This window comes from Myxocyprinus asiaticus, chromosome 28 (assembly GCF_019703515.2).
Source record: "Myxocyprinus asiaticus isolate MX2 ecotype Aquarium Trade chromosome 28, UBuf_Myxa_2, whole genome shotgun sequence".
NCBI lineage: Eukaryota > Metazoa > Chordata > Actinopteri > Cypriniformes > Catostomidae > Myxocyprinus > Myxocyprinus asiaticus.
The window spans coordinates 43,343,132-43,368,900 of NC_059371.1; the positions used below are offsets into that span (position 1 = coordinate 43,343,132).

General features: G+C 39.1%; 3 protein-coding genes and 1 pseudogene across 3 annotated transcripts in view; 1 reads left to right on the forward strand and 3 right to left on the reverse strand.

Moving 5' to 3' along the window:
* Positions 1-15,874, reverse strand: part of LOC127419354 (zinc finger protein 721-like) — a 173,817-nt pseudogene extending 157,943 nt beyond the window's left edge.
* The window catches only part of LOC127418613 (gastrula zinc finger protein XlCGF57.1-like), a 61,372-nt gene extending 45,296 nt beyond the window's left edge, over positions 1-16,076 (reverse strand). Inside the window, exon 1 of the mRNA XM_051659254.1 lies at positions 15,887-16,076. The gene's annotated coding sequence lies outside the window, so the exon portion shown is untranslated. The remainder of the gene's footprint in view (positions 1-15,886) is intronic.
* The window catches only part of LOC127418577 (zinc finger protein 721-like), a 620,351-nt gene that overhangs the window by 403,513 nt on the left and 191,069 nt on the right, over positions 1-25,769 (forward strand). The gene's annotated exons all lie outside the window — the stretch shown is intronic.
* Positions 22,826-25,769, reverse strand: part of LOC127419355 (zinc finger protein 721-like) — a 30,817-nt gene continuing 27,873 nt past the window's right edge. The window contains exon 6 of the mRNA XM_051660713.1: positions 22,826-24,674. Within this exon, the coding sequence (XP_051516673.1) occupies positions 23,329-24,674 (1,346 nt within the window). The 3' untranslated portion in view covers positions 22,826-23,328. The remainder of the gene's footprint in view (positions 24,675-25,769) is intronic.

A 25,769-nucleotide genomic window follows, 5' to 3' on the forward strand; every position in this document is an offset into this window, starting at 1 on the left:
ACAAACAATACCCCATAATGACAATGTGAAAGAAGTTTGCTTGAAATCTTTGCAAATGTATAAAAAATAAATAAATAAATCGCATGTACATAAGTATTCACAGCCTTTGCTCAATACTTTGTTGAAGCACCTTTGGCACCAATTACAGCCTCAGTCTTTTTGAGTATGATGCTACCAGCTTGGCACACCTATTTTTGGGCAGTTTCTCCCATCCTTCTTTGCAGGACCTCTCAAGCTCCATCAGATTGGATGGGGAGCGTCGGTGCACAGCCATTTTCAGATCTCTCCAGAGATGTTCAATCGGGTTCAAGTCTGGGCTCTGGCTGGGCCACTCAAGGACATTCACAGAGTTGTCCCGGAGCCACTCCTTTGTTATCTTGGCTTTGTGCTTAGGGTCATTGCCTTGTTGGAAGATGAACCTTCGCCCCAGTCTGAGGTCCAGAGCGCTCTGGAGCAGGTTTTCATCAAGGATGTCTCTGTACATTGCTGCATTCATCTTTCCCTCGATCCTGACTAGTCTCCCAGTTCCTGCCGCTGAAAAACATCCCCACAGCATGATGCTGCCCTCACCATGCTTCACTGTAGGGATGGTATTGGCCAGGTGATGAGCGGTGTCTGATTTCCTCCAGACATGACGCTTGCCATTCAGGCCAAAGAGTTCAATCTTTGTTTCTCATGGTCTGGGAGTCCTTCAGGTGCCTTTTGGCAAACTCCAGGCAGGCTGTCATGTGCCTTTTACTGAGGAGTGGCTTCCATCTGGCCACTCTACCATACAGGCCTGATTGGTGGAGTGCTGCAGAGATGGTTGTTCTTCTGGAAGGTTCTCCTCTCTCCACAGAGAAATGCTGGAGCTCTGTCAGAGTGACCATCGGGTTCTTGGTCACCTCCCTGACTAAGGCCCTTCTCCCCCGATCGCTCAGTTTGGCCAGGTGGCCAGCTCTAGGAAGAGTCCTGGTGGTTCCAAACTTCTTCCATTTACGGATGATGGAGGCCACTGTGCTCATTGGGACTTTCAATGCTGCAGAAATTTTTCTGTACCCTTCCCCAGATCTGTGCCTCAGTACAATCCTGTCTCTGAGGTCTACAGACAATTCCTTGAACTTCATGGCTTGGTTTGTGCTCTGACGTGCACTGTTAACTGTGGGACCTTATATAGACAGGTGTGTGCCTTTCCAAATCATGTCCAATCAACTGAATTTACCACAGGTGGACTCCGATCAAGTTGTAGAAACATCTCAATGATTATCAGTGGAAACAGGATGCACTTGAGCTCAATTTTGAGTGTCATGGCAAAGGCTGTGAATACTTTTGTACATGTGATTTTTTTCATTTTTTATTTTTAATAAATTTGCAAAGATTTCAAACAAACTTCTTTCACATTGTCATTACGGGGTATTGTTTGTAGAATTTTGAGGAAAATAATGAATTTAATCAATTTTGGAATAAGGCTGTAACATAACAAAATGTGGAAAAAGTGAAGCGCTGTGAATACTATCCAGATGCACTGTAGATTGAGTAAAATGATCACAGCATACAAGAAATTAGGTAATGATCTGAGATGTCATCACTCTGCGGTAGAATTTCTCTAGTATCAACATCAACTCCATATGACAGAATTAAATCTAGCATATGATTATGGTGATGAGATGGTCCTGTCACATTTTGTCTGACTCCAAGAGAGTTGAGAATATCGATAAATGCTAATCCCAATGTGCCATTTTTATTATCTATGTTCATGTTGAAGTCACCAACGATTAAAGCTCTATCTACAGTAACTACTAGATCTGATAGAAAGTTTGCAAATTCACCAAGGAAATCAGAATAAGGCCCGGGTGATCTATATACTGTAGAAAGGGCAAAAGACATTTTTTTTTTATTATTTGAATCTGACGGTGTCACATTAAGCATTATTAGTTTAAAAGACTTGAACTTCTATCCTGTCCTCTGAGTAACACCAAAAACTTAACTGTAAATTGCAGCAACACCTCCTCCTCGACCCTTCAGATGAGGCTCATGTTTATAACAATAACCTGAGGAGTAGATTCATTTAAACTAATATTCATCTGGTTTAAGCCAGGTTTCAGTCAGACAGAGCACATCCAAATTATGATCTGTAATCATTTCATTTACAATTAGTGCTTTGGTTGAAAGAGATCTAATGATTAGTAGTCCTACCTTTTATATGTTTATCTTCAAAATGTAAGTTTTTTCAAGTTTGACCTTAATCAAATTTTTTCTAAATGATTTAGTGGGGGGGGTATGTGTTTGGAAGTTCAGGGAACAGACACAGTCTCTATATGATATCTAGGTGATACAGTCCCTGTGTCGTAGTTTATCTGACCTGTGTGACATCAAGGCAGCTAGCAGACATTTGGATTAGCCAGTTTGTCTGCTTCCTGACCTGGGTCCCAGTTAGTCAAATACTATCACTATTAAAACTATGAGCCAAATTACTAGAGAGGAGAGCGGCACCTTCCCTGGAGGGATGGAGTCCATCTCTCTTTAGCAGGTCAGGTCTACCCCAAAAACTCTTCCAATTGTCTATGAATCCTATGCTATTCTGACATCATTTTTGCAAGTTCACACACCTCTTTAACATTATCTTTAGTGATCTCCGACTGGCGAAACCGGACATCGTTAGTGCTGACATGAATAACAATTTTATCAAATCTACGTTTAGCATTAGCCAGCACTTGTAAATTTGATCTAATGTCAGATGCTCGAGCCCCCAAAATGCATTTAACAATGGTGGCTAGAGTCTCTATTTCCACGTTCCTTACAATAGAGTCATCAGTAACAAGGGCTCTTTCAACATGATTCTCAGTGGGTGCATCACTGAGTGGGGAGAAATTATTGGAAACCCTAACAGGAACAGGAGAGTGGTGTCGCTTTGAGTATGCCACCGAGACATCGCCCAAACGCCCTGTTGTGGGGGCTCTTCAGCCGGAACCAAAGTGTGTATTGTTCGCTGTACTACCTGCATCCAAAACAGTATCTACCGGCAAGACTCTCCTCAAATTGCTGCTCCGCCATGACTGTTGTTGATTGAAAAAAAAAAAAAAAAAAAACTGCTGTAGCGCCCCTTGCGGCAATGCTGAGAATACAGTGCATACTTGTGTTAGGTTATGAATTGCGCTAACACATTTCACAACACAACGGCATGTGAAATTGCTTGCGTAGCAAGATGCGTCTGCATTCACGTATAAATATCCAAGGTACATGAGCGGTATACGATTCTCAGAGCACTGCTTTAAGGCCCAAAACATACTCTACGCAAGTACGTGAATGCAGATGCATCTTGCTATGCAAGCTTGATTGCGTTGTGAAATGTGTCAGAGCGCAATTAATAAACACAGGTTCGCGCTGTATTCTCAGCGTTGCCGCAAGGGGTGCTAGAGCAGATTTTCTTTTTTCAAGCAACAACTGCCATGGCGGAGCAGCAATTTGAGGAGAGTCTTGCCGAACAAGTTAGATTATACAAACATATATTTTTCTGTCGTATTTTTAGCAAATACAAAAGCACACTCCTCAACTGTCGACATGTTGACTCCACCATATCCGGTTTCGTGGCGCCTAAGAAACTCTTTTGCCCCCTTGTGGTCCAAGGTTTGTAATCGCCAGAGCAACGCAAGACCGCACGTAATGCATGTACAACGGGACCATGCGTTGGCGAAGCCCTTGCATCTACATTTGCATACAATGCTTCAGTCTCTGCAACGTTCAAGGTATAGAAGGCACCGCTACTATATTTTACCTTTATAAAATATGCATTCAAATGCTTGCATCCATATATACACTTTTAGAAATGCAAACTAAACCATGCAGTGTAGAAAAAAATCAGTGGGCCTTATTCATGAAACATTAGCAAAACAATGTTAATTGTCCCATTAAACAGAATGTGGCAACAAAACAACAACAAAAAAAAAAAAACTGTTCTACTCGTGACATAAGGCAATTGACAATTATTTTTTAACCTGTGTTAGGTTATTTTTTTGTAATAAAATTTCAAACTTCAGTCTATTTGTTTTTATTTAGTATCCAATAAAAGACACCAGTCAAATTCTTGTATTTATGCCTCAAAACACTTTAAAAAATCTTTACAGAATTTTTTTTAGACTATACTCTGATAAAGTTTTCCACACACATTTACAAAATAATTTAAAGTTGGCATGAATCAGAAGTTGAGACCGACTTCGTATTTTGATGTATTTCTGAGTGAAAGCTTATCGAACAAGAAAAAAAATGTAGGGCGGGGATTTTAGTTTATCCATTGGTTGTTGACTGGATTTTGAAAATCTGGGTGTTGCATAGCGAAAAGAGGCAGATGTTAATGCGAGATTTCAGTGGACACACACACCCCTACCACTGTGCTGCTCGAGTCAGAGCCAGTTATCGGTGAAATTGAGCCACGATCTCAACATATCTATGATCAAAATGACAACATAAACGCACAAGCACACAGTCTTTGCTTACGAAGAGGCTGTAGCCGTTGAAAAACGAGTGAAAAAAGATACCATATTTTAACGTTTTTAATCACACAATACACTAAATATCAAGGGAAAAAACACTTGTGCTGTGCATCCGAAGATAACTGCATTCAAATATAAAAACTCCAGAGACATCTGAAGCATTATACTCAACAATTCAGGCGTGAAATGTTTCGAACACAACCTCAAATTTGCCATTATCCTCCTCATTCGAAATGTAAATTCAAGCCAGCTGACCAAGGAAATCTGGGTTAAGGAACGATAGTTTTGAAGGATAACGGATAAAAATACACCTTGCCATCTTCACATACATGCGATAGATGCTTCGTTCAACTCTACGCAAAGTTGTGGTATTTATAAGAAAGGGGCAGGGTTTAGGCAGACTCAATGATTGGAGAAGTCCTGCGTAAGTCACCAGAGAGAAGTCTGTCTTTTCACCAGAAGATCGAGTTATTGCATATTGATTAAAGATAAAACATATGCATGGTTGAAAATACATCAGAGATCAGAAAATTGATCGGTCAAAGCTGTAACCTAGCGGGCTGTGCTCATGACGTGGTGCTGATGCATCGCGGGTGACCCGAGTTCGAGTCCCAGCTCTTGAGGTCATTTCCCGATCCCATTCCCACTCTTCTCCCTTCATTTCCTGTCTCCTCTCCACTAACTCTGTCATTAAATACAAAACATTAAAAGAAAACAGACTGGCTGAATTTCATTTCATGCCGACTTTAAATCTAAAGAGCAATGCTACAGTCTGTCCCTCCAACATTCAAGGGACTGAAGGCACTGTTCTGTGAAATGCATTTATTTTTTAATGCGGCATGTACCACCGAGCTAAAAGAGGGTTTGTGATGGCAACATGCACTTCCGCCAATGATACGATGCCGTCATTTATGTCACACGCAAGCTCGCGAACAAGTATAAATCAGGTTTCAAGCTGACAACATTTACGGAGTGATATGTGGAGTAATATCATTAATTGTCGCCATTTACTGACGTGAAGAACATTTGCAGAAATGGTCACTCATAAATGCTTTAATTATACCTGCATCTTGAAATACACATTATTATTATTATTATTACTACTTCGCCCAGCAGAGACTGTCAAAACAGACAAAAATAAGGATGTTTCACAAAGCTGCATATGGGGAGCATTTCCACTTCCTATTAACTCCACTGAACCAACTGTTTACTGCAACATATTTTATATTTTTACTCATGTTGTGCACGAGTCAAAGACCTGAATCAATGGAAATGAATCGAGAAAACTGCTAAAATGTTTCATTTACTCAGAATTGTTGATTTATTGCTAAAAAATTTACAAAATCACAAAACGTCTTCCTGTTTGGAAACTAGAAGAAAACAAATTAGAACAGAAAAGTAAATATCAGCATTACTTCAGATTATTTCATAATATTAAGAGACGTTACAATCACTCCATAAAGATAACCACTCGCATACACGCATCACGAGAAGCTCTTGTTCGTTCGCCAACCCTAATAGGTTGGAACCTAATAATGTTAAATAGAAGTCCACATATAACATTTATTTGCAACTATATCAAAAGAACTATTAAAAAAATTTGGTTTATGGGTTAGGGCTTTTGCACAGGTTTATACCAAACCCCTGCATAGATGCTGCAAGAGCCCATTTGTTAAATTATTTGAAGTTACAAATACTTCATAATGCATGATATTTGTATATTTACATATTAATTACACTTACTACATTCCTACACAAGGTTGTTTATGCATAATTTGTACGATTTACAAGTATTGACATTGAGTTTACAATGTTATGTACAAGCCTTAAAATGGTACTGTCTTTTTAAGAGTATCGGCAGGTCCACGAGCAAGTGTTTAAGGTTGGGCGCGCATTACCGAGAGAGACATTGCACGGTTGCTTTTACCTCATCTATGTGATGTGTGACTGTAAATAACAGAAAGGATATTAAAAAAGACATTATGAAATTAAAATTGCAAGTGTGGATCTTGTCTTGGGACACACATTACACGGAATGAGTCAAAGCAAACTTTACTCACATTATGTGTATTGACTTGTGTACAAATATAAATATACAAGTTCTCGAGTTTTGTAACACTTTTTACCTTCCAACAGACGTCCAACAGGCACATTAAAGCTACACTATGTAAGATTCTTTTGTTAGAAATGAACAAAATTTCATTAATGAGTGAGTACACCAACAACCAGTCTTCCAAACCATGTTTTTTGATTTACCCCGATTCACTACGGTAAGTCTACAACAGAGATTTTTATTTAGAGCGAAATCCCGGTACACTGTACGTCTTTTGTCCTTGCATGTTTGCATCATGCCTGTAAGCTCAGAAAGAAGGTCCGGCTGTGGCGAGTATCAGAGAAGCGAGTGCTCCTCACTCTTCCTCAGGGGATGAAATCACTCTCCTCATGGATTTCGATTATTTTTTGCCTGACGAAGACCTAATGGTCTAAACTTTGCAAGCAAGTGTAAGTCAATAAAGTATTTTTGGAGCATTAAATCAGTGTACTACAGACACTGGCCATTTTTTTCCTTTAAATAGATCCCCATGAATGTATGCTCATCTCAAATTGTTTATAATGTACCGATTTCATAGCATAACAATGTACTGTATATTAATTTTAGTGTGTAACCAACTCTCTGTTGTAACTTCCAAATAAGCAATTCAATATTTTATTATTATGATATTACATATTTCTGCAAATGTTCAATAAAGTATTTCATCATTATTAAATTCTCTTTTTGCATTTTTATATTACAGTGTTATTGTTTGCAGTGCATAGACCTACTATTGCAGTATTACGGTTCACTGTCATTCTGCACTGAGACTGTGGATTGTAATATAAAAATACAGTGTCTTCAGTTGAACTCATATCAGCTATTTTACAAGTTTCACCTCTTAAACTGATATGTGTAGTTCAATACAAACATTAATTTGTATTGTGTAGTGGATAAAACACTTTAATAATCATATTAACATATAATTAAGAGTGTTATTATCGTCCTCAAAGTAAGCATTATGGGTTATAAAAGTTTAAGCGAATAATATAATGTCAACATGAAAATAGCTCATCATGACTTTGCTCTGCAGGTAATCGCCGAGTCCTCAAACCATGAGATTAATTCGTCAGAAGAGTAGTGTCGAATCGCAACTGACGTAAAGAGTTCCTCCGCAAGTTACTTGCAGTTTTATGCTTCAACCGTTAGAGGGCCAAAAGTTACACAGTGTAGCTATAAACTCTTGTGAAGACTTTTCTGTATAATGGATAATGTTCAGAAAACCATCCGTGGAATAGTGAATTCTCTTGTGTGTTTTCAAGTTTTGTGAACAAGTGAAACTCTTTTCACAGTGTGAGCACTTGTAAGGTTTCTCTCCAGTATGAATAATTTGGTGCTGTTTCAAACTGCAGGCTGTAATAAAAGTTTTCCTACACTGCCTGGCCAAAAAAAAAGTTGATGTTTGGATTTAAATAAGCAGACACAGTACTTAAGAGCAGTGTGTAGTTTCTCATTTCTTAAAAAAACATGTCAGAAGACATATCCTGTGGTTGTGGAAAAGATGTAATCATGTTTCAAAAGGGGCAACTTATTGGCCTGCATCAAGCAAAGAAAACAACTAAGGAGATTACTGAAATCACTGGAATTGGGTTAAGAACTGTCCAACGCATTATTAAAACCTGGAAGGATAGTGGTGAACCATCAGCTTCGTGGAAGAAATGTGTGAGGCTAATTGGAAAAAAACAACTTCAATTAGCTAGGGAGCATATAGATTGGACTATGGAACAATGGAAAAAGGTCATGTGGTCTGATGAGACCAGATTTACCCTATTCCAAAGCGCGTCAGGGTAAGCACGTGAAGCGATGCACCCGTCATGCATAGTGCCCAGTGTACAAGCCTCTGGAGGCAGTGTTATGATCTGGGGTTGCTTCAATTGGTCAGGTCTAGGCTCAGCACCGTTATGCGGCAGTAAAATGAAGTCAGCTGACAACCTGAATATACTGAATGACCAGGTTATATGGATTATTTCTTCCCTGATGGCACGGGCATATTCCAGGATGACAATGCCAAGATTCATCTGGCTCAAATTGTGAGTGGTTCAGGGAAAATTAGGAATCATTTTCACACATGAATTGGCCACCACAGAGTCCTGACCTTTACCCCATTTAAAGTCTTTGGGATGCACTGGAGAAGACAATTTACTGTGTGGTTGAACTCTCCCATCATCAATACAAGATCTTGGCCAAAACTGTATGCAACTCTGGACTGAAATAAATGTTGTGACGTTGCATAGAAATGCATGACGGTCCAACTAAATACTAGAATATGCTAATTTTTTTGGGCCAGGCAGTATACATTCAAAGCACATATGAGCCCTCACATCATTTTGTATATTCTGGTGCTTTTTCAACCAAAACAGGTGTGCAAAACTCTTTCCACCAAAAGTACACTTAAGGCTGCTCTTTTGTATGCATTTTCAGATGTCGTTTTAGGTCTGAATCGGCAAAAAACGTTTTATCACACTGATCACATTTAAATCGCCTTTCGTTAGAGTGACGTTGGAGATGATCTTTGAGATGAGCTGCAGATGCAAACCCTTTTCCACACTGATGGCATGTGAAAGACCACTCTCCTGTGTGAAAGCTTATGTGGTTATCAAGGTTTTTTTTATCCATGAAACCTTCTCCACACTGATGGCATGTGAAAGGCCTCTCTCCAGTGTGAGTTCTTGTGTGTATATTAAGATAATCTTTACGAGTGAAACTCTTTCCACACAGATGGCACGTGTAACGCTTCTCTCCAGTATGAATCCTTGTGTGCTTTTTAAGATTTCCTTTATCTGTGAAACCTTTTCCACACTGATGGCATGTGAAAGGCCGTTCTCCAGTGTGAATTCTTGTGTGTACATCAAGATTTTCTTTACGTGTGAAACTCTTTCCACACTGATTACATGTGAAAGGCTTTTCTCCAGTGTGAACCCTTGAGTGCACATTTAGATGTTTTTTATCTCTGAAACTTCTTCCACAATGTTGGCATGTGTAAGGTTTCTCTCCAGTGTGAACTCTCATGTGTCTATTAAGCCGGCTTTTAAATGCAAAACATTTTCCACACTGAGAGCAGGTGAAAGATTTCTTGTCAGCATTTCTTTGAGGCTTCTTTGAGAAACTCTTCTTAGTCTTTGAGCCACTTAAAGATTTTTCTCCAGTTGTGAAATCATGATGTTTCTCCTCCACTTCATTCAGCTCTTGACTTTCCTCTTGCATTTCCATCAGCCCTACAATGAACACAGTAAATTGACAAAAAATTACCCAAAGGGACAAATATTTCTGATTTGTGCAAGGCCAGATATTTATTTTAGGGCCGTCAATGAAATTTTTAAATCAAATTAATTACATGACATGCCAATTAATCAATCAGATTAATCAAAATTATTGCATATAATTATTTTCTGAGAAAGCCCCCCAACCTCCCCTAACCAAATAAAGATAATTCGATATAAATTATACAAAATGCTATAATGTGAATAATAAATCAAATACTCAGATTGGCATACACATGACTTGAAGTGCTTCTTTGGTAATTTAATTTGCGTCTTACATAGGCTGAAAAATACTTGATTAATGTAACAAGTCCCATCTGGTTCACATTTCTGTGAGGCAGCAAACGCAAGTATTGTCATGTGCGTGGAGTTACACTGCTGCAGTTTAACAGCCTCTTCGGGATTTTTAAATGGTTTACAATCAAATGGCATTGAACTTGTCAAATTATTGAAAGTATGCACACCAGAGCAAAAGGGGAATACACTTTTTTTATATTAACATTTTATTGATTAAAAAAACAGGATTGAAGAAACAGAACATACACACACAGAATCAAATTATATGTACCTCCCCCTGAACATCTCCTCCCCCCCCCTCCCCCTACAAACATCCAGTGGTCCATCACAAAATTAAAGTACACACAAATACAAAAAAATTTTTGTTTTAAACAGACAAGAAACACTTAAGAATATATATATATATAAAAATAAAAATATATTTTAACTACAAATCTCCCTCCACTTCTCCTCCCCAGAACCTTCTAAAAGGCTTAATAGTTGCCCATTTTTTATTAAATAAATCCATGTTACTTAGCCCTCTATATGACATTCCTTCAAATGTCACTACCCTGCCCATCTCTGTGTGCCACTCTTGAAACAAGGGTGCTCCTGCCAACTTCCATCCCCTAAGAATGATCTGTCTGGCGATCATAACACTGGCTATGACCCAATTTTTTATGTATTTATCTATCTTTTATGTATTTATCTTATAAAATATGGTGTCAGGGGCTAAATGAAATTTGAGTGCCCAATGTCACACACATAAAACTCTGAACCATCAACTAAAATTCTTGGATCTTAATACACCACCAAAAAACATGGGTTGTGTCCCCATCTTCAGATTGAAATCGCCAGCAGGTGGGCGTGTCTTTAAGATCAAACCTATACAATCTAAAGGGTGTCCAACAGACTCGAGGCGCACCCTTGCATCTCTAGATGTAAACTTGAAATTTTTTAGAATCCTATTCCACACTCCCTCCTCCAATACCAAGTTTAAATCTTTCTTCCATAATCTGTTGAGAGAAGTTGAAGCTCTGTCCCCCAGACTCTGAATTAATAGGGAGTAATACACTGATGCCTCATGACCTTTTCCAAAAGCAGTAATCACTCAAGTATCTGCTGCTCTAGGGGGGTGTATACCACTCTCAAAAATAGCACAGAGCAGGTGGCGCAGCTGTAAATACCTAAAGAACTGAGATCTGGGAATCCCAAAATGTTGAACCATATTTTCAAAGGACCTCAGTACTCCACTCTCGTATAGGTCACAAAGTGTATTAACCTCTCTCATATTACACAAAGTGTATTAACCTATTAATACATAATTTTGCGTTCAGCCATATGCTCAAAGCAACATTTAAATAAATGTCCGAATTAAACACACTTGTCCATACCGAGTACAAATGCAAAATAACGGGATGTAACTTCTCTGGTTAGTTTGATAGAAAGGCTTTGCAATGGCGAAATAGGGGCAAGAACTTCCTGTTCAATACAAAACCAGGGAGGGGCTCTCTCAGGTGGAAGCGACCAATGAGCCAAATGTCTGAGACCAAATACATAATAATAAAACAAAATCTTGGGTAGGCCTAGCCCACCTTTGTCAATCGGCCTATGTAACTTAATGAAATGTAATCTGGGACGTTTACGATTCCAAATGAAGGACTTCGCTGTGCTATCAAATTGCTTGAAATAAGAGAGGGGGACATTTACAGGGAGAGATTGTAGCAGGTAGTTGAATTTTGGAATACAGTTCATTTTAATAACATTAACCTTCCCAATCATCGATAAATGTAATGAAGCCTATCTACCCACATTGCTCGAAAACCTTATTATTAAAGGATCAACATTAAAGCTAGGGTGTGCAATCTTTTCCAGAATTTTTTTTTGTTATACTGGTTGAAAGTCTCTTCACATCCTGATAGCAATCAATAATTTAAGTGGCCTAAATGTAAAAAAATAAATAAAATAATATATATATATATTTTTTTTTCTGTGGAAGGAACAGGACTAAAAAATGATCAACCAATCATTGCATTCGGTCCGAATGTAATGATAGGATGTCCTTCCTGTCTGTCAATCTATATTTGCATACCGGCGCACAACTTGTTTGCGCAGACAATTACATGTTGTCAGCGCGGGTTCCTTGACGCTATGCAGAGCGAGCGAGCTCCCAACAGGAAAACTCTAACATGCAAAAAATAAAAATAACTTATGACATTATATTATTGTGAAATGTGATGTTTTTACCTTTTTTTTTATTTGTTCTTTCTTTTTTTTTTAAACATAATAACCGTAAATAAGTTGTTTATGTTCATTATTATTGTAATGTCTAACCTGTGAATGAGACATGAGGTAATCTGAAACCGTTGCGATCGATTCCACTAACACATCTCTCCTCCTGGAGCTTAGACTCTGCTCTGTGTGTGTGTGTTCACGTGTGATAGAGGCGGCGAGGCTTTGGAGACACCTATGATGCGAGAGCGGGCTCTATGCTTTCAAAGCTAGCTTGCTAACTGTTAGCCTCTCTGGATTACACACCCTAGCTTTAACTAACTAAATCACCCAAATTTGCTGGGAATAAAATACCCAAATACTTAATGCCCTGCTTGGGCCACTGGAAGGCGCCCGGCTGAAAAGAAGATACAGGGCAGTACGCTGTCAGAGCCAAAGCTCTGAATTTAGACCAGCTGACTCTGTATCCTGAGAATTTAGAGAAGCAATTAATAATTCTAAGGAGGCAAGGCATAGATCTAGTAGGGTCGGAGACAAATAATAAAATATCATCTGCGTAAAGCAAAAGCTTATGCACCATACCTCCGGCCATCACCCCTGGAAAATCATCCTCCTTTCTTATTGCAGCTGCTAATGGTACCAGGGCAAGACAGAACAATAAGGGGGAAAGAGGGCAACCCTGCCGGGTGCCGCTATCCAGAGTAAAATAATCCATTTGTTTGAACCGCTGCTACCGGGTATCTATAAATTAACTTAATCCACCCAATAAAATATTCTCGAACCCGTTCATTTTGAGATTTTATCCCTGAATTTCAGCTAAAACAATAATGACTCCACCTAATTTATCTTTACTCTGTTTGAGGCATCTGAATTGTAGATGTTTATTTATCAGTGTAATGACTCCCCTGCTCTTACTTGAGCCAGCACTATAAAAAATAAAGCCCACCCCATATCTTTCCAAATTTTTCAGCTTCCTGTGGAGAAAGGTGCGTTTCTTGAGGAAAACTATATAATATTTCTTACGCTTAATAAGAGAAATAACGTTTTTATGGGGTGCCCCAACCCATTCACATTCCACGTGGAGAGAAACAATCCACTCATATTAACATTTGACATTTTGGCATATAAGAAAAAATAGATTTGTATAGATTGTATGTCAAAAACAAGATTATAATGACCACATTCCAACATTAGTGCGACTCTCAAAACCCGAACATCCCCCAGAACAAAACAAACAGAAAAAGGAAAAATGTGCGCACGACAGCGCCAAATGGCATCCATCCCTCCAAACTCAAACAATCCATGCACACCTACGAGAGCCACTGCGACAAACTTGCTGTCAGATTGCTCAAGTCTGATGTTTCTATACAAATTTTCGGAGACAGAATTACACAGCAAAATATAATCAATAAAACAAACTCCAGCCAATAGGCGGAATAAACCCAAAGAGCATGTAGATTCATCCATAAAACTGTCCTGAAGGTGTTACTCTACAAAATAAACTCCAGCCGATAGGCTGAACCAGCACAAAAAAAGCCTGCAGATTCTTCAAACAGTCAAGCAAATGTTCAGTGAGCCGTTCACTCTTCTACAACGCGAATACAACAAGATGACTTGCTCACTTCATCGGCTTTATGAAGGACATCGCTTGCTGTGGGCATGTGAATGTTTTACGGCTATCCTTGGTATCTATTCTCAATTTGGCCAGGAATGAGTGCAAAAGCGACCTTCTGTTGATGTAAAAGTTCCTTGCATTCCTTGAATCGATCATGTTTATCTTGCAGAGTTTGCAAAGTCTGGGAACAAGAAAATGCTGTGGTTCTTCCAAGAAAGCCTTCCTTTACTCCTTGCCTCGAGAAACACAAGATGTTGTGATGCACTCGCGGCTATTTTTAGCCAATATCTGAGCGCTACTCAAGAACAGCATCTCAGATGTAGATGCTCAATAGTTCGGTTAACTTATAATATGCATTTAGAACCGAACATTTTACCAAACTTTTTATAAACAAATTAAACTACTGTGAACTCACCTACATACCACTTACAGGACTTCCTGGAGAATTCAGAATGTCAAAATAAAAGCCTGAAGGTTTAAAAGTTAAAGGTGCATGATTGAATGATCAAAGTCAATGATAATAATAATAATAATAATTTATTGTTATAATTATTATTATTTGTTTACAAATAATAACTGCCTGAATGAAAAGTGGACTGATATCTTACAACCAAATTTAACAAAAAAGAGATCTGAATCCTTTACATTTTGCAAAGAAAACTGGTTTCTTTCTACTGAAGATTGGAATTACTGTTAATTTTGCTGCTACATTATCCAGTATACTAGTTAATAATAAAGTGTTTCTTAATAAGCTATACATTTATATTGAAATAATGTGTAGTTAGAGGTTTGTGTTTCTTTACATATTAAAGAGTACTCTCAATTAGTTTCACACAATAATGTAAAGATATTCTAAACTGATTATGCCAAAAAATCAACACTGGTATCGGCTTGGGATCGGTATCGGCCGATACCGAGATTTCAGATATTGGAATCAGAAGAGAAAAAGTGGTATCGGTGCATCCCTAATCAATACAGCATTTCATGATAATAATCATTTAGATTTAATGTTACCCTCAGTCACTTTTTACACTTTTTTCTAAACAATTAAAGTAAATGGTGACTGACACTTACATTGTGCCTAACATCTCATTTTGTGTTGCATATTCTGATATGACAGTTGATTGTCATGAAAATGACAATAGAAAATAAAAACATACCTGAAGGAACAAAATCATCATCATCTTCATCACTCTGTTGTTCTTCTGCTGTGTTTTCATTATCATCATCATCTTCATCTCTCTGTTCTTCTTCTGTTGTGTTTTCTTCTTTTATCCCCTCCTGCTTCACTTCAATCTTCACTGGTGTCTGCAGCATCTGCTGTTCATCATCATCTTCATCACTCTGTTCTTCTTCTGTTGTGTTTTCTTCTTTTATCTCCTCCTGCTTCACTTCAATCTTCACTGGTGTCTGCAGCATCTGCTGTTCATCATCATCTTCATCACTCTGTTGTTCTTCTGTTGTGTTTTCTTCTTTTATCTCCTCCTGCTTCACTTCAATCTTCACTGGTGTCTGCAGCATCTGCTGTTCTCCAGCATGAATCACATCCACCTGCTCTCTCATGATGAACATCTGAACACAAAAACATCATCATTATAATGGACTGACATTCATCAAACTCAAAAACATTATTATATGATTAAACACAAGAACAGCTCTGTTGAACAAAATAATTGTTTAAGAGATGATATAAATATAAAATGTGTCTGTTTGATCACATTATTAAGTTTAAACACAGACAGACAGAAAGTGTAAATAATCTACTGGTTCTTCATTGTTTTGTTGTTTTTCTCACCTCTTGCATGTGACCAGTAACAAAACAAACTACATCAGACGATAATGAGCTTCTTTTAAAGTCATTAAAACGCCAAAGAGATAAAAACAACATGCACAGAAAAATCTAAATCTTAATCTCTCAGTGTAAAACACACAAAACACGTACCGATTTTAACTCTCAAATGGTGTAGTGGATCTCAGGTCTTCTTCTTCTTCTTCTGTTTTCTGCAACTTCTGGTGAATTTCCGCCTCCTGCTGGACTGGAGTGTTGATGCGTCGAAATAGTTGAAAAGCGGACTGAGTGAGAGGGGTTGAACATCCCGAAGGAAGCTAACTCTTAAAGGGGCAGGATTACAATTTCCAATACCTTTACTTTTACAGCAAAATAGACTTATAGCAATTATTTAATAATAAAACAAAGATAATGATGCACAAATAAGTCAAGAAGTGATTCAATATACAACTAAAAAATGGAATTTTTTTTTAGGGGGTGGGGATTTTCTCCCCTTTTCTCTCCAATTTGACATGCCCAATTCCCAAAGCTCTTTGTTCCTCATGGTGGCACAATTACACGCCTCAATCCGGGTGATGAACCTCAGTTGCCTCCGCTTCTGAGACAATCAGCCACCAGTGCTGGAACCAGTTTTGAAGTGAGAAAGCCTCAAACTGAGCTGGTTGTGATGTCATCACAACAACATTCCGTAGTCAATATGTCCAATTTATAATATAGTTATTGTCCATTTATAATATAGAACTGGATTGCTGATGACGTCATAACAGTGAAGCCACTGCTGCAATATTGCTATACCCAAACATTGACTTAATAGGAAATCACCTTATTTCAGCGAGTAAACATTGCTCATTTAATCACCGATTTTATATCTGAAATCTGCATGTACATCCCTTCAACTCAAACATCCTACACATGTAATTATTTATTTAAAAGTCAGGAATTTTTCCTGTTTCTTGAAAGCCCGAGCGACCTTTACAAAAAATCTAGTTCTGGCAAACTAGCCACAAATCTTCCACTTATAATTTCCACATGAATATGAGCTTGTGATTTGCTGCAAATATTTGCCAGAAGTTTGCAGCTCTTCACCAGTAGTGGTGAACCTGCAGCACACCTTTGGCAACAATGGACAATTTGCCGCAAAATTGCCACAAAGCAAGCCAGATGCCAGTAAGAGAGAGAGACGCACGCGGCAGCTGTGTGTGTGCGCAAGTCGACATCTGTGGTTTTGTTTCAGTTCAGCGTTTGTGTTAATTAAAGTCTTGTTAATTGTTAATCTGGTTCCCTCTCCATCCTTTCCCAAACCTTGTTACAATATTATATTTCATATATTATTTTTGTCACATATTTATTGTTAAATTGCATAATTTGTACTATTTACAATTATTTACATTGATTTGTTGAACACGTGCTAAAACCGGTACTTTCTCTTTAACAAAAAAGACTTCTGCAAGCAGCAACTTAAAATGAGCACGTTAACTAGAGAGGACTCGAATGGCTTACCTCATCTGTGCGATATATTGTAGTTGTTTTTATCAACAACTGACTGTAAAGAACAGAAAGGGTATTAAGAGACATTATTCAATGACAATGGTTGCGTGGCTCTAGTCTTGGACACACATTACACGGAACAACTTTTACTCTCAACATGCTGTGAAAGGATCTCTCTGCTGAACACTTCACGACTAAACTACACAATTACTGGCGAGTAAAATGTAAACATTTACCACCAGTTGCCAAATATATTTACTTTAGTCGCATAGCGCAAAATTTGGTTGCAAATGCGAGTGATTTCCTCTTTTTGAAGTAGAGGGTTGAGCATTGAGTGAAAGATCGATCTTGGGATTTAAGAATAGATATTGAGATTGTTTAAATGTAAATAGCGATAAATTGGAAAAACAAAATTTTTACCCACCCCTTTTATTGGATCTAAAATACATTGTTGCTCTTGATGTTTCAGTAAGTTTTTTTTTTAGCTCTCCGTGACCTATGACAGCGGAGGATTGAATTTGCTCATATGGAAAACTGAAACACTGTTTTCTGAGGTGCTGTGCCAGACAATCATGATGCGATAAATATCTAGTTCAGTCAAGGCTTTATTTCTTACCAATTTAGCCACAGTACAGAATAAACACCTAGGATTGATGAGGTTATTTTCTATGAGTTTGCTAATATATGTTGACCTGGCAGCTTTTAGTGCCTGTCTGTAGCTACGGACACTATCCTTCCACGCATTGTGAAATACCTATAATTTAGCATTCTTCCACTTGTGCTCCATTTTCTGAGCTGCTCTCTTGAGAGCATAAAGGTGATCATTGTACCATAGTGCGGGGCTTTTTTCTTTAATTGTCTTAATTTGAGGGGGGGGGGGGGCGACAATATCAAGAGTGCTAGAGAAGACCATTTATATTTTCTGTGATTACATCAAGTTCTTCTAAACCTTTTGGCTTACTGAGTATTTGAGAATTCTGGATGATTATTTTGTTTATCTTAATTTGTTTTTTTGTTATTTTCAAGTTTGACATCAATCAAATTTTTTCTAAATTACTTAATGAGAGTTATTTGTTTGGTTGTCCGGGGAACAGACACAGTCTATATGTGATATCTAGGTGATACAGTCTCTGTGTTGTTGTTTATGTGAACTAAGTGACGTATCAAAGTAACTTGCAGATGGATGGTTAAGCTATTCTGTCTGCTTCCTGACCTGGGCCCCAGTTAGACAAATACTACCACTATTAAGACTATGAGCCATATTGCTAGATAGGATAGCAGCACCTTCCCTGGAGGGATGAAGTCAGTCTCTTTTTAGCAGGTCAGGTCTAGCCCAAAAACTCTTCCAATTGTCTAAAAATCCTATGCTATTCTCCAGACACCAATCAGATATCCAGCCCTTCCGTGACATTAATCTACTCAAAACCTCATCACCACGATGAGCAAGGTGGGAGCCAGAGCATATTACAGTGTCTGACATAAATTTTGCAAGTTCATACACCTCTTTAACGCTATCTTTAGTGATCTCCGATTGCCGAAGCCGGACATCGTTAGTGTCGACATGAATAACAATCTTAGAAAATCTATGTTTAGCATTAGCCAGCACTTGTAAATTTGATTTGGTGTCAGACGCCCGAGCCTCCGAAATGCAATTAAGAATGGTGGCTGGAGTCTCTATTTCCACGTTCCTTACAAGAGAATAACCTATAACCAGGGCTCTTTCAACATGATTCTCAGTGAGTTGGGAGAATCTATTAGAAACCCTAATAGGAACGGGAGAATGGTGTCATTTTGCTGAGCGAGTATGCCGCCAAGACGTCACCCAAATGTCCTGCTGTGGAGGATCTACAGCCGGAACCAAAGTGTGTGTTGCTCGCTGTACTACCTGCATCCAAATAAGTATCTACTGGCTTCTTTCTCAGTGACCTCCAGTAATGTTCGGATACGTGCCTCTAACTCATTAACTTTCTCTGTCCGTCAGCTTGACTTACTCCTCACATTTATCACAAGTAAATCTCTCACTGCTGACAGAAAAAGTGATCATAAACGTGACATGCAGTGTAACTAGCCATAACATGTGCTGATGCCATGACTTACCACAATTGTTTATTGTTGTGGTGCTGGTGATGGTTCTTTCTTGAGCAGCGAGGGTTTGAGATTGATGTGAATCCCTCACACAGTTGTTTGCTGTTGCTGTTGTGATTCCTGATCAGCAGAGGTTTGAGACTGATGCAATAATCCGTATAACACAGAGGAGAAAAACTAATACATGCAGTTGAATCACAGATATAGACAAGCAGGGAAAAAAAGAAAAGCAAAAACAGATGCACGCAAAATACGCACAGTTGAAAAAGTGCCGGCAGCAACCAGAACAGGATGTCGGAATCTGGTCAGAATCAAACTAAGAGGGATTGAAGAGGCTAAGGAAGCAACAGTCACACCATGTCCTAATCTGATGGCAAACGACTATTTTCTATGTTAATCAGAGTTTTTGTCCTTACCAGCGTGACGAACGACAGAACATTCGATCGCTTGGTTTCTATTTACAGTGACGCCTTAGGTAACTACTGCTGACTGGAAACGATGGTTTATACTGTTTATACCAAAAGCGATTATGTCGCTTTAGAAGATATTAATTTAACCGCTGGAGTTGTATGGATGATGTTTATGCTGACTTTTCTCCCCCCGCAGTAGTTTGAGTATGGCATCAAATACGTCCCTGTCACCATGCTGACTGGAAACATGTAAACAAAGCATAACGCATTTCTCTAGTACCAACAGAAAAAAAAATCCAAATAAAAGACATTTTAAACATTGTGACTGCAAAGAACATTTAAGTGTAAATAGAAACATTGGATAATATTTCACAAAGTGTAATGAGAAGTATGAAGAAACTTACTGTATTTCTGATATTACCCATGTGATGCGATATCATCATCAATATTCGAAGCACACTATTAAAGCTTTCACAAGCCAAGAACTTAAGACATTTAAATCAAGTCATTATTTTGTCTTTGGTCAAACAGTTATAATATCGGAATATTCAATAAATAAGAGCCTACGCTATCAAACTTACAAGTTATGAAATCAAGCTTACATGCTGACGCTTGCGACTCCTTACTGTTTTATATAAATAAAACACACAATGCTAGTGTTGTAAGTTCAAGATACAATTTATTGACATTCAGCATTTACACAGGTGTACAAGAGATAAAAATATTTCACTAAAAGGCCAAGACATCAACAGAAGAACACATACAAATGGGAAAAACAGCCAGGTAAACATTTGGGTGCCATTAGCCAACAACCAGATACAAGTCGCATTTTCATGCCAAGTGTAAACAGGGCCGTTGTTACGAGCAATTGTGAGAATCTTTGATGCTGTTAACTGCATTAGTGAAATAATGCTGAGAGACTGGATCAGACAGTTGTGTTCATTCCCCCTTCTCCCCTCAATCCGCTGCCAATCATGCCCACTTTGGCCCGCTTTTTTTGAAAATGTGGGGAGAACTCAACTGTGCTGGCACAGGGGGTGTCGTGACCCTTTAAGAGAGCGCGCTCATAAAACGTGACGTCATCCATTGCAAAGTGGTCAACTTCACCTTACTCTTACATTAAGGGGGCTTTCACACTGGGCACATTAGCTGCGGTCCGATTCAGAGTGTGATTGTTCCCGGTGCACCCCGCAGCGTTGGTCTGGTTTCACACTCACTTGATTCTATCAAACCCTGGTACATTTGCGTTCATCTTACGTCATTACAAACACACATGGAGAACATCATGCTTAGTTTTTTTGTTATTTTGGTGCCATTATGCACAGTAGAGTGAACGACAACTGCGTATATGTGCGCTTCATGGTGTAACTCATCAGATGTCCAGGGGAAGGTGGGTTGCTGCTACTCGCAAACGGCGTTTTTTGAGGAGACAGCTGATTGCAAGGAATTCATTTGCATCTTTGTTTACACTGCACGCTTACGCTCGTGTCCAAGGTGAAGTTATCGCCACTGTCATCTCCTATTATACCCTATATTTATAACCTATAATAGTATTTATACAGTGCATCCGGAAAGTATTCACAGCGCTTCACTTTTTCCACATTTTGTTATGTTACAGCCTTATTCCAAAATGGATTAAATTAATTATTTTCTTCAAAATTCTACAAAAAATACCCCATAATGACAACGTGAAAAAGTTTGTTTGAAATCTTTGCAAATTTATTAAAAATAAAAAACGAAAAAAATAAATCACATGCACAAAAGTATTCACAGCCTTTGCCATGACACTCAAAATTGAGCTCAGGTGCATCCTGTTTCCACTGATCATCCTTGAGATCTTTCTACAACTTGGAGTCCACCTGTGGTAAATTCAGTTGATTGGACATGATTTGGAAAGGCACACACCTGTCTATATAAGGTCCCACAGTTAACAGTGCATGTCAGAGCATAAACCAAGCCATGAAGTCCAAGGAATTGTCTGTAGACCTCCGAGACAGGATTGTATCGAGGCACAGATCTGGGGAAGGGAACAGAAAAATTTCTGCAGCATTGAAGGTCCCAATGAGCACAGTGGCCTCCATCATCCGTAAATGGAAGAAGTTTGGAACCACCAGGACTCTTCCTAGAGCTGGCCGCCCAGCCAAACTGAGCGATCGGGGGAGAAGGGCCTTAGTCAGGGAGGTGACCAAGAACCCGATGGTCACTCTGACAGAGCTCCAGCATTTCTCTGTGGAGAGAGGAGAACCTTCCAGAAGAACAACCATCTCTGCAGCACTCCACCAATCAGGCCTGTATGGTAGAGTGGCCAGACGGAAGCCACTCCTCAGTAAAAGGCACATGACAGCCCGCCTGGAGTTTGCCAAAAGGCACCTGAAGGACTCTCAGACCATGAGAAACAAAGATTGAACTCTTTGGCCTGAATGGCAAGCATCATGCCTGGAGGAAACCAGGCACCGCTCATCACCTGGCCAATACCATCCCCACAGTGAAGCATGGTGGTGGCAGCAACATGCTGTGGGGATGTTTTTCAGCGGCAGTAACAGGGAGACTAGTCAGGATCGAGGGAAAGATGAATGCAGCAATGTACAGAGACATCCTTGATGAAAACCTGCTCCAGAGCGCTCTGGACCTCAGACTGGGGTGAAGGTTCATCTTCCAACAGGACAACGACCCTAAGCACACAGCCAAGATAACAAAGGAGTGGCTACGGGACAACTCCGTGAATGTCCTTGAGTGGCCCAGCCAGCAATTGAACCCAATTGAACATCTCTGCAGAGATCTGAAAATGGCTGTGCACCGATGCTCCCCATCCAACCTGATGGAGCTTGAGAGGTCCTGCAAAGAAGGATGGGAGAAACTGCCCAAAAATAGGTGTGCCAAGCTTGTAGCATCATACTCAAAAAGACTTGAGGCTGTAATTGGTGCCAAAGGTGCTTCAACAAAGTATTGAGCAAAGGCTGTGAATACTTATGTACATGTGATTTTTTTCGTTTTTTATTTGTAATAAATTTGCAAAGATTTCAAACAAACTTCTTTCACGTTGTCATTATGGGGTATTGTTTGTAGAATTGAGGAAAATAATGAATTTAATCCATTTTGGAATAAGGCTGTAACATAACAAAATGTGGAAAAAGCGAAGCGCTGTGAATACTTTCCGGATGCACTGTATATAGTATTTATAAGGTGTATAGACTGATAGACAGACAGTATTTATAGTGTTGATTGTACTTGTATGTCATTGTGGTGTCATTACTTTTTTGGGACTTTCAGGAATGTGTGGATCCTCATGTGTTTTCGAAACTAATGATGTCGTCATCAGCTAAAACGCATGCGCAGGTTACTTTACTTCCTGAACTCAAGACCACCTCCTACAGGTAGTCTCGGGTTTGGTACCGTGGTGCGCTCCCCGGTCCACATGACAGCTTTCACATTACCAATTTTTCATGCGAACCATGCTCTGTTTCAAACTAAACTGCCAGTGTGAAAGCACCCTTCGATATCCTTAGTAAAACTTGCTCTTGGCAGTTTTGTGAATAGGTTTTAAGCAAAATTTTACCTGGAGACAAACTTCTCTCTGTGACTATTTTGGGCAACAACTTTTCATATGAGTAACTACATGATCTGCTCTGTGGAAACTTGAAGAGCAGTGGGATGGTTTCTCTCATGTGTTTTCAGGTTGTATGACCGAGTGAAACTCTTTCCACAGTGTGTGCACTTGTAAGGTTTTTGTTCAGTATGAGTTCTCTCGTGCGTTTTCAAGCTTTGTAGCACAGTGAAACTCTTTTCACAGTGTGAGCACTTGTAAGGTTTCTCTCCAGTATGGATTCTCTTGTGTGATTTCAAGCTATCTGACCGAGTGAAACGTTTTCCACAGTGTGAGCACTTGTAAGGTTTTTGTCCAGTATGGGTTCTCTCATGTGTTTTCAAGCTTTTAGACCTAGTGAAACTCTTTCCACAGTGTGAGCACTTGTATGGTTTCTCTCCAGTATGAATTCTCTCGTGCAGTTTCAAGCTTTGTGACCCAGTGAAACTCTTTTCACAGTTTGAGCACTTGTATGGTTTTTCTCCAGTATGGATTCTCTCATGTGTTTTCAAGCTTTGTGACCCAGTGAAACTCTTTCCACAGTGTGAGCACTTGTATGGTTTTTCTCCAGTATGAATTCTTTGGTGCTGTTCCAAGCTGGAAACTGCTGTAAAGGTCTTTCCACATTCAAAGCACTTATGAGGCCTTACGCCGGCATGTATCTTCTGATGCGTGTTCAAAAAGTACAGGCGTGCAAAACCCTTTCCACAAATAGAACATTTGTAAGGCTTCTCATTTGTGTACCGTTTCAGATGTTGTTTTAGGCCTGAACTCAAAACAAATGTTTTACCACAATGATCACATTCAAATGGCCTTTCTCCAGAGTGACGGCGGAGATGATCCTTGAGAATAGCTGCAGATGTGAAACTCTTTCCACACTGATGGCACATGTAAGGCTTCTCTCCAGTGTGAACTCTCATGTGTTCAATAAAATGTCCTTTTTGTGTGAAACCCTTTCCACATTGATGACAGGTGAAAGGCATTTCTCCAGTATGTACAATTTCATGTACTCGAAGATAATATTTACTTTTGAAACTCTTTCCACATTGATGGCAGGTGAAAGGCATTTCTCCAGTATGTACAATTTCATGTACTCGAAGATAATGCTTAGTTGTGAAACTCTTTCCACACTGATGGCATGTGAAAGGTTTTTCTCCTGTTTGAATACTTGTCTGCTTATTAAGATTGTGTTTATACGTTAAACATTTTTCAAACTGAGAGCAGGTTAAAGAATTTTTGGTTGCTCTTCTTTGAGGATTTTTTGGTGAGCAACTCGAAGATTCTTCTCCAGTTGTGAAATCATGATGTTTCTGACACTGAAGTTTCTCCTCCAAATCAATCAGTTCTTGACTTTCCTCTTTCACTTCCATAAGCTCTGCCATGAACACAGTAAATTGACAAAAATCAATTCAATAGGGACAAATGTGAAAAGAATCAAATAAACCATAATATAATGGCAGAACAAAACATCCTGCACTAATTTGTTAGAGCAGATCAAGAACATCTGTAATCTCCTGTGGTGTTCCTCGGGGATCTGTTCTGGGTCTCACTCTATTCATGATTTACATGCTCCCACTTGGTGAAATCCTCCCCAAAAATGGCATTCATTTCCACTGTTATGTGGATGATATCCAGTTATATCTAAAATCCATTACCAGTACCAGTAGCAAAGCTAAATAGCTGCATTGAGGAGAGTCAAGTCTGGATGTTGAAAATGTTTCTGTTGCTGAACAGCTCAAAAACTGAGGCCATGTTAATTGGCAACCCCCAAATTACTGCTGCAGGCCCTCTGTCCACTGAAATTGTTGGCCAAATCATTCCTCTTTCAACTATATTAACTAATTTGCGTGTTAAGCTTGATAACTGCATGACCTTCACCGACCATATAAAAATGGTGTGCAAAACAGCTTATTTTGTCTTAGACCATCTCTTAGTTTGGGTGATGCAGAGAAACTCATTCATGCATTTGTGTTCTCTCGTTTGGATTACTGCGACACTATCTTGTGCGGCCTGCCCAAGAAAGACCTCAACAAGCTACAGATGATTGAAAATATCATTGCCTGAGTTCTAACTAGAACGAAAAGATCCTCACATATGCCTCTAATTCTAAAATCATTACATTAAGCCAGAGTGGACTATAAGGTGCTCTTGATTGTGTTCAAAGCCTTACATGACTTGGACCCTTAGTATTTGAACAAACTTATAGCAGTCAAGACCTCAACTCGTTTGTTAAGGACCACCCAAAACTCAGCCCTTCATGTTCCCCGAACTAGACATTGTACCATGGGTGATCGAGCTTTCTCAGTGTATGGTCCGCCTACTTGGAATTCTCTGCCTCCCCATCTTCGCAACCTAGACTCTGTTGAGGTCTTTAAGAGTCTTTAATGTAATACATTTTTTGGTAAAACAAAAAAAGCTTCTCAGCTTATTGAAAAGGTCTTTGAGATTGCCTTGCAATGTAAAACGTAAT